This window comes from Typopeltis vanoorti, chromosome 7 (genome assembly GCF_054136105.1).
Source record: "Typopeltis vanoorti isolate ZY-2024b chromosome 7, IOZ_Tvanoo_1.0, whole genome shotgun sequence".
NCBI lineage: Eukaryota > Metazoa > Arthropoda > Arachnida > Uropygi > Thelyphonidae > Typopeltis > Typopeltis vanoorti.
The window spans coordinates 64,353,018-64,367,082 of NC_143555.1; the positions used below are offsets into that span (position 1 = coordinate 64,353,018).

General features: G+C 33.8%; 1 protein-coding gene across 2 annotated transcripts in view; it reads right to left on the reverse strand.

Annotated features, from left to right (window-relative positions):
- The window catches only part of LOC150104731 (protein meiotic P26-like), a 298,850-nt gene that overhangs the window by 114,394 nt on the left and 170,391 nt on the right, over window positions 1-14,065 (reverse strand). For both annotated transcript variants that reach the window (XM_090395315.1, XM_090395314.1), the window contains exon 8: window positions 11,358-11,606. In XM_090395315.1, the coding sequence (XP_090251441.1) occupies window positions 11,358-11,606 (249 nt within the window). The remainder of the gene's footprint in view (window positions 1-11,357; window positions 11,607-14,065) is intronic.

The following is a 14,065-nucleotide window of genomic DNA, read 5'->3' on the forward strand; positions in this document are numbered from 1 at the left end:
TTGCAGTTCTTACAGAAACAAAAAAGAAATTTAAATTAGGTATTGTTTCTGAGAAAATTCCCATGCTACTCCTCTTAAACACTATTATTATTATTATTATTATTATTACAGCTATTATAGCTTGTTTTTGTTTAGGAGTGTCCCTTATTTTAAGCAAAATAATAGTGAAACCCAACATTACTCCCGACTTGCAAAAAGCCTTATTATCCTTAAGAATCCAGATCACAAAAGCTGACAAAGGAGACACTGTAGTCATCATCAACAAAACCGATTACCATAACAAAATAACGGCCGTCTTAAACGACCAACACACCTACCAAAAAATCCATAATGATCCCACCCTGACCTCATAAAACAAATCAACAGCACCCTACACACCTTAAAAAGTCAAAACAAAATAGACAAAACCACAATGAGACATACACAATCCCCCCCCATATGTTCGGGAACATCAACCCACAAAGACGGTTATCCGATATGACCCATAGTCTCTTTTAGGAGACTATGTGTCGTATCGGATAACTTTTGACCCATAGTCTCCTATAAGAGACTATGGGTCAAAATCTGTTGCCAAACTCATCAAACCATTACTTACAACGTTAACTATGATTAAAAATACGACGACCTATTCCAGAAAATAAATAACATTACTTCATCCCGAGATGATCATCCTCACCACACTAGATACAACTTCATTATACACTAACGTGGACATCCCCAGAACATTAGACATTGTACACACTACTCACAGAGGACCACACCCTACACACACGGACAAAATTAACACCAAATGATATCATTAACTTGATCAAACTCACAATATCCGCCAACTTCTTTAAATTCAACAACTCCATATATATTCAAATTTTCAGTCTCCCAATGGGCCAAAACATCAGTGGACAACTAACAGAATTATTCCTAGCACACATAGAATCACTCCTACTCCACCCTTCCCCCCCCTCTACCCCAGCATCACCTTTTATGGCAGATACATAGACGATATTCTATGCATTGGTAAACCCTCACACATCACCGTCTTACACACATCCCTTAATGATTATAGCAACAGACTAAAATTCACCATGGAAACAGAACAGAACAGAACAAATCCATCGATTTCCTAAACCTGACATTAATCAGAACCAAAAACAAAATAGCTACGAAGATATTCCACAAACCCACACATATCGGAAACTACCTCCATTTCAATTCATACCACCCATATTCTGTTAAAAAATCAGTCATCCTATCACAATTTATCAGTGCTTACAAATTCTCAACCAACAGTAATTATCTTAACACGGAATTAAAGTATTTAACACAGGTTTTTAAAAATCACAACTATCCCACACATCTAATAAATTACGCGAACAGTACGGCAAAAACCTTTCATAACAACAATACAACCAAAACAGACTTCCTCACACATATGGTCATCAAATTGCCATACATCCAAAACACATACAAAGTCTACAAATACATTTTCAAACACACGGACTGTAAGCTAGTATTCACCACGAACCAAAAATTAGCAACTCTCCTAAAACCCACTAAATCTCTCACACACAAAGAAATATTCGAACACCACAACATAGTCTACAAACTTCCTTGTCAAAAAGACTGTGACAACACCTACACTGGCTCTACCATTAGGTCTTTATGGACCAAACTACAAGAGCACTTCCGGGATTGCAACATCCCCATTCCGGAACATCTAAACACAAAAAAACATCGCAACATCAAAAATAAAAATAAAATACGGAGTACAGGGAAGAAAGAAATTGCAGCTCATGCCCTTGAACTGAAACATATCCCGCAAATCGACAAGGCCATAATCATAGACAAACAAGATAACGAACCAATGCTTAGAATATCCGAAACAATTGCCATAAAATGCGATGAAAACTCAATCAACGTCCACCGACCCTTCCTAATTTCCGAATGTTGGATGATCCACAACTTACAAATCAGGCCATGCCTCTGGCCATTTAGCAACAACAAATGCCCTTATTTGGCAGGTTCAACCTGCAGTCATGACATAGCCCTACACTCATTCAGAAAATGTTCCGATGATGGTCAGTCAACCAAAACAGTTCGCACCCCGTTAACGTTCTCCCCTGCCCCAGTTTTCCCATAAGTAAACCCTTTCCCCCCTCCCAAAAAAAAGCACCCTTAAACACAATAATATACAGGGTGTTCGGGATAAATTTGACATATTTATAATTAATTATATTTTTCCGTAAGTTACATGTATTAACACACACTTCTCTTCATTTAAAAGTTTGGACCCTTCTTCATTCATATACAAGATGTCAGAAAGGATGGATAGCTGGAACCCACCTGAATCATGGAAGAGAATAACTTGTATCATGATGATTCGTGCCCGCCATCAAAATAAGGATATTACGACTGCTGCCCAATGCTCCCTGAATACAGTAAAAACAATCAGGCATGAACTAGAGACTTGCAATGGTGACTACGAGGATGTAGCAAGAAGAAAGATCCCTAGCAGACGATCTGATTGCGTTCGTACAGCAGAATTCCTCGCAAATCTGCAGGAACAGGTGTTGAAGAACCCTGGCATTGGAATTCGGGCTTTGTTCGTGGAGTTGCTAACTGTAGTCAAGCCCTGGATAACAAGGGTAGCCAATGGTAGGCCGTATGTATGGCAGCAGGATTCGGCCCCTTGCCACACCTCTGGGAAAAGTCAAAAATGGTTGTCTGAAAATTTCTACGACTTCACCAGTCCAAATGTTTGGCCTCCAAACTCCCCAGACCTTAACCCCATGGATTATTTTGTATGGGGCGCAGTTGAAAAAGACACCAATCGCACTTCCAGTAATACAAAAGCCCAGTTAATGGATAAAATTAAAACAGTTTTTGCGGCCCTTCCCAGGGAGACTGTAGCATCAGCTTGTTCGAGGTTCCGAAGCAGAATTGAAGCTGTGATCGATGCTAATGGTGGTTATTTTGAGTAAATCTTGTTGATAGTATTGTAATTAACTCTGCCTGTAATGTTTTTTTGTCAATTCATTAAATTTAATAGATACAAAGAAGATTTTCTTTTTCCTTACGAAACTGTCAAATTTATCCCGAACACCCTGTATATATATATATATATATATATTTATATTATTAAAATAAACCCGGGTTTCCAATTTATTCTTCCCACGTCAACCCCCCCCTTGTTATAAACAACCTTCAGCAGGAACATGGAATTTGAACACATCCTAGTATCAAAACAAGGTATGTACAAAATTTTCCTCCTCTTTTATTCTGTTATAATTGCCTTCAATACTCACCCATAATGCCCTAAAATATATAATTTTTTTTAGTAAAAATAGCCAATGTATTTAAAATAAGGGACACTCCTAAACAAAAACAGGCTATAATAGCCATAATAATAAGAAATTTAAAGGAACAAAAGAAACAACTAATTATCATATCATATATAGTGAAGTGGACAAACAAATATGTGCAAAAGCTGGTGTAATGATTTGAATCCATAAATCAATTAAAGCAAAAATAACTTATTATACATACTGGAATGAAAGAATATTAGAAGTGCGATTATTACTTTTGCAAGAAAAGGAATGAAAAAAATTAACAATAATATAGAAAAATTTGGAGAACCAACAATAAACAAAAACAGAAAACGACTTATTGATTATATAATAATGCAAGAATAGGAATGAAAATTATTAACAATAATATAGAAAAATTTGGAGAATCAACAATAAACAAAAATAAAAGCAACTTATTGATTATATAATTTATACTAATTTAAAAATAATGAATACATTCCACAAACATAAAATATACATAAATATACATGGTGTATAATAAATTTAGTTTAATCCTTGATCCAAGTGTAAGCAAACAAAGTTTGCGCCTGAAAATATCTTCAGGACTGATATAAGGTGGTACATCCCTTGGCAACTCACAGCAAAGGTGGACCAAGATCTCATCACTCCTTGTCTCAGTATCTCCCATAATGCAAAGCACATCTCCTTGCGGACATGTATACTGCTATGCATTAAGGGAAGGGCCACTACCTAGACCGGTTTCGACCTTTATTGAAGTCTCGTCAGTGGGAGGCAGACTCAGAGTGGTGATACTAAGGCAGAAGCAATGGAGAGGTCATAATTTACCTATACGAGTTGCCAACCGGTGTACTACCTTATTATTAAATTACTCTGGATTTAGAGAAAGATGTTGGAAGTTTATTTTGCACTTGGTTAGACTATAATAAATTTAGTTTAATTCCTTTATCCAAGTGTAAGCAAACAAAGTTTACCCCTGAAAATATCTTCAGGACTGAGGTAAGGTGGTACATTCCTTGGCAACTGCAGCAAAGGTGGACCAAGCTCTCATCACTCCTTGTCTCAGTATCTTCCATAATGCAAAGCATATCTCCTTGCGGACATGTATACTGCTATGCATTAAGGGAAGGGCCACTACCCAAACCGGTTTCGACCTTTATTGAGGTCTCGTCAGTGGGAGGCAGACCCAGATCAATAATAAGGTACACCGGTTGGCAACTCGTATAGGTAAATATAACCTCTCCATTGCTTCTGTCTTAATATCACCACTGTGGGTCTGCCTCCCACTGACAAGACCTCAATAAAGGGAAGGGCCACTACCCGGTCTGGGTAGTGGCCCTTCCCTTAATGCATAGCAGTATACATGTCCGCAAGGAGATGTGCTTTGCATTATGGGAGATACTGAGACAAGGAGTGATGAGAGCTTGGTCCACCTTTGCTGCGAGTTGCCAAGGGATATACCACCTTACCTCAGTCCTGAAGATATTTTCAGGCGCAAACTTTGTTTGCTTACACTTGAATAAAGGATTAAACTAAATTTATTATAGTCTAACCAAGTGCAAAATAATCTTCCAAATACATGGTGTGCAAGAGGACAAAAATCAATAATAGACTACTTTATAGCAAATGAAAAAGCAGCAAACCAGAAGAAGGCTAGAAATCAACACAGATCACTATTTAACGCAGGAAAAACTAAGGTTTCCACCAAACTGGTTATAAAAAATACAAAAAATAAATAAATAAACAAACTAGAGAAACAAAATCTAATTACAAAGTAAGACTACTAAATGATTCAAGTATAAGAAATTTATACCAACAGAGGATTAATAACTACTTAGAAAAAATACAAGAAAATAAAGCCATTGAGAAAGAATGGAATAATATAAAATAAATTATTACATCAGCAGCATATGAAAGTCTAGGAACACACAAAAAATATCATAAAAATAAAAAATTACATATATGGGACAATGAAATAAAAACAATAATTGAAAATAAAAAGCTGGCCTTTAAAAGGTTTAGCAGCAAAAAACAAGAAGATGAAATTGAAAATATAGTAAAAAATAGATTTTAAAAAATAGATGTAAAAGAATTCTTGGATTACTTCACAGATCTTTGGACAGATAATACTAACATAAAAAATAAATAAATAAATAAATAAATAAAACAATAACTTACAAAATGTTTTAAATGATATAATAACAATGAAAGAATTAAATGACAACCTAAGTAAAATAAAAAATGGCAAATCAGCAGGAGAAGATGGGATAAACTCTGAACTGTATAAATTTGCTGGGGAAAAAAATTTCATCAGGGATTATTAAAATTTTTAAATAGAAAATATACAAACGGACAAATACCAAGAGAATACAGGTATAGTAATACCTATATTTAAAAAAAGGGGATAAAACAAAACCTGCTAATTATAGAGGTATTAGTTTATTGAATACATGCTACAAAATATATAGTAGAATACTTAATGAAAAATTGAAAATATACAGTGAAAAAATATTAAAATGTCAAAATGGATTCAGAAAAAGGTGCTCTACAATGGATGCAACTTTTTGTTTAAAACTACTTATAGAAAAAAGAAGAGCATTGAATTTAGAAACTTATCTTTTGTTTATAGATTACGAAAAAGCATTTGACAAAGTAAAAATATACAGGTAACCCTTGTATAACATGGATGTTAGGTTCCATAGAAATGCCGCGTTATGCGAGACTCATACCAAATACAAAAAGTAGGGTTATGTTCCGAAAGCGTTTTTTTTTTTTTAATCATATAAACAACAATGACATATCCAGCAAAAATATATTTTTATTTAATTCAGGTAATTCATGTAAGTTAAGAAAACATAAACTATGACACAAATGCATAGTATAAAATTATAAAAATTACAAATTGTAATTAAGCTTCATTGCACATAATGCATAAATGTTTTAGACAAAATAAAATAAAGTGCATATTTTAATCTTTCATAGCACGAGGATTTGAGGATTGGTTAATAAACATTGGTTTTCTCATGTAATCATCTGATGCATTACTACAAAACGGTAGAGTAATTCTATCTTTGGAAACTTTGAATCCAGGAGCTGATCTTTCATTTTTCGAAATATAGATGCGTTTTGGCATATTTTTCCAATATAACCCGGATTCATCCACATTGAACACCTGGTCTGCATTATAAATGTTTATAAACTTTGAGAGTTTTTTTGTTTCATAAGATTTCCATCCAAAGGAATTTTCTTTCGAGTACAATCTTCTCTGCAAATCATTAGAGATTTCTCCATTTTTCTCATTAGAATATTGTATACAAGAGCAACGTGCTTTGCACTACCGCTGACCCAGCAATAAACACTTTCTCGGATTTTATGTTCATTGCGTTTGATTGTTCGAACTGTTGATTCATTTAAATTCTAAGTCCTTGCAACAACTGGTTTTTCTCCATTTTTCAACCGATCCATGATTTTAATTTTTTTTCTTTGAGAGAAATTTTCTTCGAGACAAATTTTTTTTTCAATATTAATTTTTTCCCCTGTCGATGCAGTTTGTGGCCATTAACTATAAAAATAACTTTTTTTACATAAAAAAAGCATTACATGTTAATTATGTATGTAACTCACCAGAAAATAAAAGTCTCAGCTTGAGATTAACACACTTATGATTTTTAATGCGATTTTCTGGCAGAAAACGGAGACAATTTTCAATAATAAACACTTTATACGGTATACAATTGGCGTACATGGGTATTTCCCCTAATATAAATTCGCTACTTGTAGCGCGTTATAACATGTGCGATAAGGCATACACAAATTTAACGAAGATAAAATTTGATTTTTAAGCGGAACATTGAAAAATATATGAAAAGACAAAGGGTTACTACAATTTGTAGACAGCGTTATATCGAAACCGCGTTATACGAGGGTTACCTATTTGATATATTACAAAGAATAAATATACCTAATATTTTACTGCATGCAATATTGAATATATACAAAGATAATGAAATAAAAATAAAATAAATGACAAAATGTCTGAAAAACAATCTATAAACCAAGGAGTAAGACAGAAATGTCCTCTGTCTCCAACATTCTTCAATATTTATATTAATGAAATATTAACACAGTTAAACACCTCAAACAATCCAGGTATAAAAATTTCCCAGAATAAAAAAATAAATATACTGTTACTTACAGATGATCAGGTAATAATATCAGATAAGGAAGACAATTTACAAAGAGCAATATATAATTTAAACGTTATAGAACAGTTTGGAATGAAAATATCCATAGATAAAACTAAAACAATGGCATTTTGTGGACAAACTCCAGTTAGAAGTAAAACAGTGATTAATAATAAAATAACAGAACAGATAAATACTTTCAGTTTATCTTGGATGTGAAATATCATATGAAAAAGAAAGACAAAATTAAAAACTTCGAATTTTTTACAGATTATAGGCCTGATAAATAGAACACTCAATCCAAATATAGTACAAAAAGAAGCACTTGAAAATATACAATATTTTAGCAGTGTCCACATTATTATATGACAGTGAAATTTGGACAATAAACAAACAAGATAAAGAATAAAAACAAGTGAAATGAGATTTATGAGAAGAACTGCAAAATACACATTATTAGACCAAAAAAGGAACAAAGATATTTTAAAAGAACTAAAAACAAAATCAATAGAAGAAAAACTAAACAATTATAAACAAAAATGGATAAAACATGTAAATTGAATGGCTAACACCTGATATCCTAAACAAATAATAAAATATAAACCAATTGAAAGAGAAGGTCGGGTTGACCTCAAAAAAGGATATTTAGATGAATAATGAGACCGGAACAGACCAATATGGTCTATATCTGTAATCAGCATTATGATGATGAAGAGATAGTAGAGAATTAGAAGCTTTGACAGATACAACAACATTATTGCCTTATTTCTTTTTGTCAAAATGGTAAAATGAAGTAATAGATTTTGAATACTGCCTGTGAAAGTTTTCAAACAAGAAAACTTTCACAGGCAGTATTCAGAAATTTAGACAGAGTAGTTATGTAATTGAGTTCCAGGAGAGAAGGAGAAGGCAGAAGGAGATGAAGTTGAAAATCTTCAAAATGAGCATAAATTTTGAATCAGTCCAATAGGATATCCTTCATATTATATTTTCAACATATCAACAGTGATTGAGCACTGGATGTTATAGTAATGTGCATCCAACAAAAAACATCTGTTGCAATTTTAAGCAAAAGACAAAGGCAAAGAGTCCCTGATGAAATATTAGATATAAATTTTTGATATTAAAAAGTCTCACAATTGGAAATCGAGTAATGCAATTTAACATCATTTGTTGTTCATAAAAACGAAAAATAAATTCCTTTCTAGAACTGAAGTGTGCCGATCCATATAATGGTATTATGCATGGAAAGAAAGCAATTATTTATTTTAATAAATGTTATTTTAAAAAATATAAATATTTAGCATAATTTAACATTGCAATTTTCAATGCAAACATTGAAAAATTCACAAAAAAATTGCTTCCATATTGTCAGTAAAATGAAAGAACAAACTGATTGTTCCACTGTACTGAATTTAAGAATCAAAGACAGCAAAACAATGCAATTTTCAATGCAAACATTTGAAAATTTGCAAAAAATATTGCTTCTATATTGTCAGTAAAATGAAAGAATATAAACTGATTGTTCCATTGCACTGAATTTAAGAATAAAAGACTCCAAAATATTGAAATTCTCAATGCAAAAATTTGAAAATTTGCAAAAAAAAAAATTGCTTCTATATTGTCAGTAAAATGAAAGAACAAACTAATTGTTCCAGTGCACTGAACTGAAGAAAAAGACTGCAAATTTACTATTACTAAATAAATTCATTGCAAAGGCTGATTTGTGGTCATTTAAGGATTGAGAAGAGACACAATAAATAAACTGTGCAACAAAAAAGGTCTAATATTGAAGGACAGTACAGGAAATTCCAAGTACCACAGTGAGCGTAAAGCTAAGTGACAAGAAGGTCGCTCCACTCCAGTTAATCCAATAATGGCTCTAAAATTGCTGTTAAGGGATTAACGGCGGGAGTGGGTAATTACATGATAAAAAGTAGAATACTAATTAAGTTTTGATCCATGAAAAATGCTAGGGTGGTCTGGCTATTTCATCCACCTCGACCAGTAGGAAGGTTAAACACTGAATCTGCATACTATTCTTCAATAGGGCAAGGACAATCTTGTCATGTTCATTCACTGCCACCAAAACACAGTCTTGCCTTTTCTCTCAGAAAAGCAATCTCAGCTCACATACTCTACCCTCAGCAATATGCAAATTACTAGACAATTCTTCTTGGACTTACATTTACCTCCAGTCTCTCTGGCATAAACATCACACGAATAGCTTCCTCAGCATCAAAAAATTGGCACTCTCTTTCGTTCAAGATGCTATTTTATACCCAACTAGCTCCTAACTATATACAAATCCTAAATCTGCCTGTTTAGGATACTGATTTCATGTTTGGGGTGGTGCATCTAAAACTTCCATAAAAATCATTGACACTGTCCAGGAAAGAGCCATTCAGATCAGATATGATCCCTCTTTTGCAGATTCATTTTGTCTATCTCACAGATGCAATGTTTCAGCACTGTATCTGTTCTATAGATACTTTAATGGTCATTGTTCCACTGAACTGGTAACCATCAATTCCTCCGTTTTCTGTTGCATCTGCTAATACAAGAGCAGCAGTTGTCCAGCATCCCTTTACTGTGCAACTGCAAACAATGAATCTGCTTTGCCTATTTCTCTTTTATTCCATCTACCTCTGTCCTCTGAACAGTCTTCCTTACGTGTTTCCAAACAACTACAACCTGCAACTCTTCAAAAACCATTGAGAAACTTTTATCTCAGTCTTTAACTGCACCCGACACACAGCATTGATGTGCTTAAAAGTTCTTCAACCTCTCGGGTATGAGATCAATATAAAACTTTCATTGAGTCTGTAGACTCTTCATGTAAGATCCAAACTATCCACAAAATTTCTAGTTGTATGGATAGTTTATTAATGGGGTTTCTCCTTGAACCCATTAACAATTTTGACTCAATAAGCTGGAACATTAGTATAGTTAATAAAAAAAAGGTACAGCAACCCTTATCATAGCAAACTCACAAAGATTATGGAATATTGGGAATAGTTTATAACTGTGCTCTGATCAGGCCTTTTCAGTAGTTTCTTATGGCAGTGCGAGCTGAATGTACACAGTTTCTTGACAATATTATCATTATATTATCCCAACTGAAGAATCCATCTAGTAGAGAGTTCAGGCATTTGAGCAAACTTTTAGTGTTATTCTGGCCACTGACCTCTTGATAGATACATCAAATCAATTTTAGGAGGGCAATTTCCTGTTATAATTCACTATATCCATAAAAACCATGGCTTTTCCTTTATATGGTATCTTCAACACCTGATGTCAATCATATCATTATTGAAAACAACATACCCACCTATTTCAAAAATGGCTAAGTACACAGACATATATTTTTATTCTACTGCTTTATCATATACATTCCGAGAACTTCCAAGTGAATGTTTTGTGCATTCCCTATATTCTGAAATTCATTTCTTAATTTTTTTTTTTTTTATTATTATTTCTTCTAATAATATTCTTTTTGTGCACCAGCTAAAGGAGTTAAATGGATACCAGTTATCCATTACTTCTAATTTATCTTCCTAACTGTAACAGTGCAAATGCAGACTATCATTATCAATCCTCACTGACCGCCCCTTCCCTCCAACCCTACAAAAACAACCACCTTCAGTCCATTTTCAATACAGTTACCACTTTATATAATTATTGCGCCTCTGTACTCTTAGTTTATTTTTTATAATATATTTGGTATTGATTTAAAGCACAAGATGCTCCCCATGAGATTTATTCACACTTACAGAATTCTGGTATTACAACTAACATTTCAACATTATTTTCATAAATCATAGTCTTTATATATGGCAAATATACTTACCAACTGTAGATAGCAAAGAAGAATTGCTAATACCACGACCTAATGGAATGCTTGTATTCCCATTCATTAGAGATGGTTCCAAAGGACTATTGACTCGTTGGGGAGTATTAAGAGTGGTCCCTCCATTTAACAAGCCACCTAAGCTTTCAATAGGTGATGCCTGTATGCCATGCAGTCCTGGATTAGGAACTGGGGAAGACACAGGACTATGATGCTGACTGGTAGTATCAAGGTTCAAGCCAGGAACTCCTAAAGAAAATTGAACATATATATGATAAACAAAATTGATACCATAAATTACCACATATCTATACAGACTGCAAGCCAAAAATTAATTTGGCTTGGTATTCTTAATGCAAATTTCTACGTTTTTAACAACAACATACATATCAACAAATGTAGACATTAACTGTGTCATAAGATGTAACTTATATTATACAAGTATGTCATCTAGTTATATACTTTGTACCTATTAAAAATTATCTACAGAAACTCATTTTAATGTAATTTTCAAAACTTCTAGAATTCACAGCCAGAGTAACCTAAGTGAGTTGTGGATTTTGTTGACTGGCTGAATGCCACTGATGGCAGCTGGGAATAAGCAGGATGAGAATATGGCACGCAATGATTAATTACAATCACTCCAAAATATCATATTTACTCAAATATAACTTGCACACCTGATTTTACTTTAAGAAAAAAAAAATCAAAAGTTTTGCATATACCGAGCACATAAAAAAACTTTAAACACATTCTCGTCAGGGTGATAGTAACTCACTTGCCACAGTAAACAACACGTCCTCCTCAACAACCACTATACTGTAGACGCAAGAAACACAAGTAGTTTTATTGTATCACTGAATAAGGTATAAAGACTTTTGCAGTCTGCATAATGCATTTGTCAACAAATAGTACAATTAGAGACAACTGGGGAAAAAACGGCACTAATGAATCACACATTCCCTCCCACAGAAATTATGCTGTATAGACTCAAGCAAAATCATATGTTGTACTGCCAAACACAGTATCTAACTAAAAACTATTGTCCAGACATTTGACCAAATCACAATCATGGTTCACAATGGCTAACTTCAAATAAAATTCTATTGAGAATTTAACTAACATGCTGATAATGTTTGTGTGAGTCTGCCCACCAGCCCAACACAGAAGCAGTATGCAAACAAATGGTTGAACTTTGTGTCAGTTGAGCCCTCTTGCGCAACACGGAAGCAGTACACAAACGGTAATGAGAAGTCCCGTCAGAATGATAAATGGATGAAACACCACCCTGATGTGAATGTGTTAAAGCTAAGAAATTATAGTGAATGTTGCTATGGCAGTTTCAGATATTTTGGAAATCAGTTGAAGAGAACAGCATTTCAACTCAACAACTGTCAGCTTGCCTTTGTTGTTGAGTCGCGCGCTCTTTGGTTCATACTGTACGTCTTTATCACTACCGGCCTACCACTGCTGTCTGTTTTACGCTCTGCTTTCACTTCTCATTAGTCATTCATGAAGGATTGTTCATTATGGATCTCTAGTCTTGTAAATTACTGGTAATTTCTGCTTGAAATATGGAGAAACGTTCAAGTTACAGTGATGGTTTCAAACTCAAAGATCTTATGATTCCAAAATTATAAAAGGACAAGCAAGAATGAAACTGTGTGTTTTAAGTTAATTACAGAAGCATTGTCACTAAAGATTCAAATATATTGTGTGATGAAGGTGAGAGGCCGATCGCATAAATAACTTTGGTAATTAAAATTTAAATGCATTTGTTTTATAAATAATGTGAGCAATTATAAATTATAATGAATACTGAGGATTTAATTATAAATGTCAATTTAGTTTTTGCCTAAAAAACTTTAGTTTCTGAAAATCCCTGAATATATCTTGCACCACAATTTTTTAACTTTAATTTTGGGGCAAAAAGTGCAAGTTATATTCAAGTAAATACGGTAATAAACTTCCATGTTTCCTTTTTGTAATGTAGTGAATACTCAAAGATGATCAAAGTGGGAATGACTTTTAAATGCTCAGAGCTTAGCTGTTTCATTTCTTTTGACAGCTGCATGATGGCTTCCTATGGATGCAACATATACTGCTTGAAAAGATGTTCACTGACATCTCCATGGGCAAAGTGCATCATGCCATGTAACAAGTAGCATGTTTGTATCCGATATAAATTGGAGGAATATTATGCTCTCAAGTCAGTGGAACCACATCCAAGTGAATGGCTGCGAAAAGGAACTGCCGGAATTTGAAAGAGGCATGATGATAGGATGCCATGTTGCAGGTCTATCTGTTCAGCAACTTGTTGACAAAATTGGGTCATCCCAGATCAATAATCAGCGATTTATTTATTCATATGGGGTTTCCCCTTCCTAGTGAGGGATTAAGTATATTTATGACTGTAGATCCATGTGTGTGTTCACAGGGCCAGTTTGCCTATTCTGAGGGACGAAACACCGAAGTCCAGGTAAAAAAAACCCTCTAACTCTGTATGAGACCGACTAACTCACCTTTAGTCGAAAGAGACTAGATAAAAGTTCCTCATGTCATCGACAGGAATCAGTTATACCATACTGAAATATGGAGAAACCCACCACACACACACTAAATGTAACTGTAGGATGCTATAAAGAATAATATGTAAAACACATTCATCAGCCTACACATTGAATGCGAAGTTCTGGGCATCGACTGGA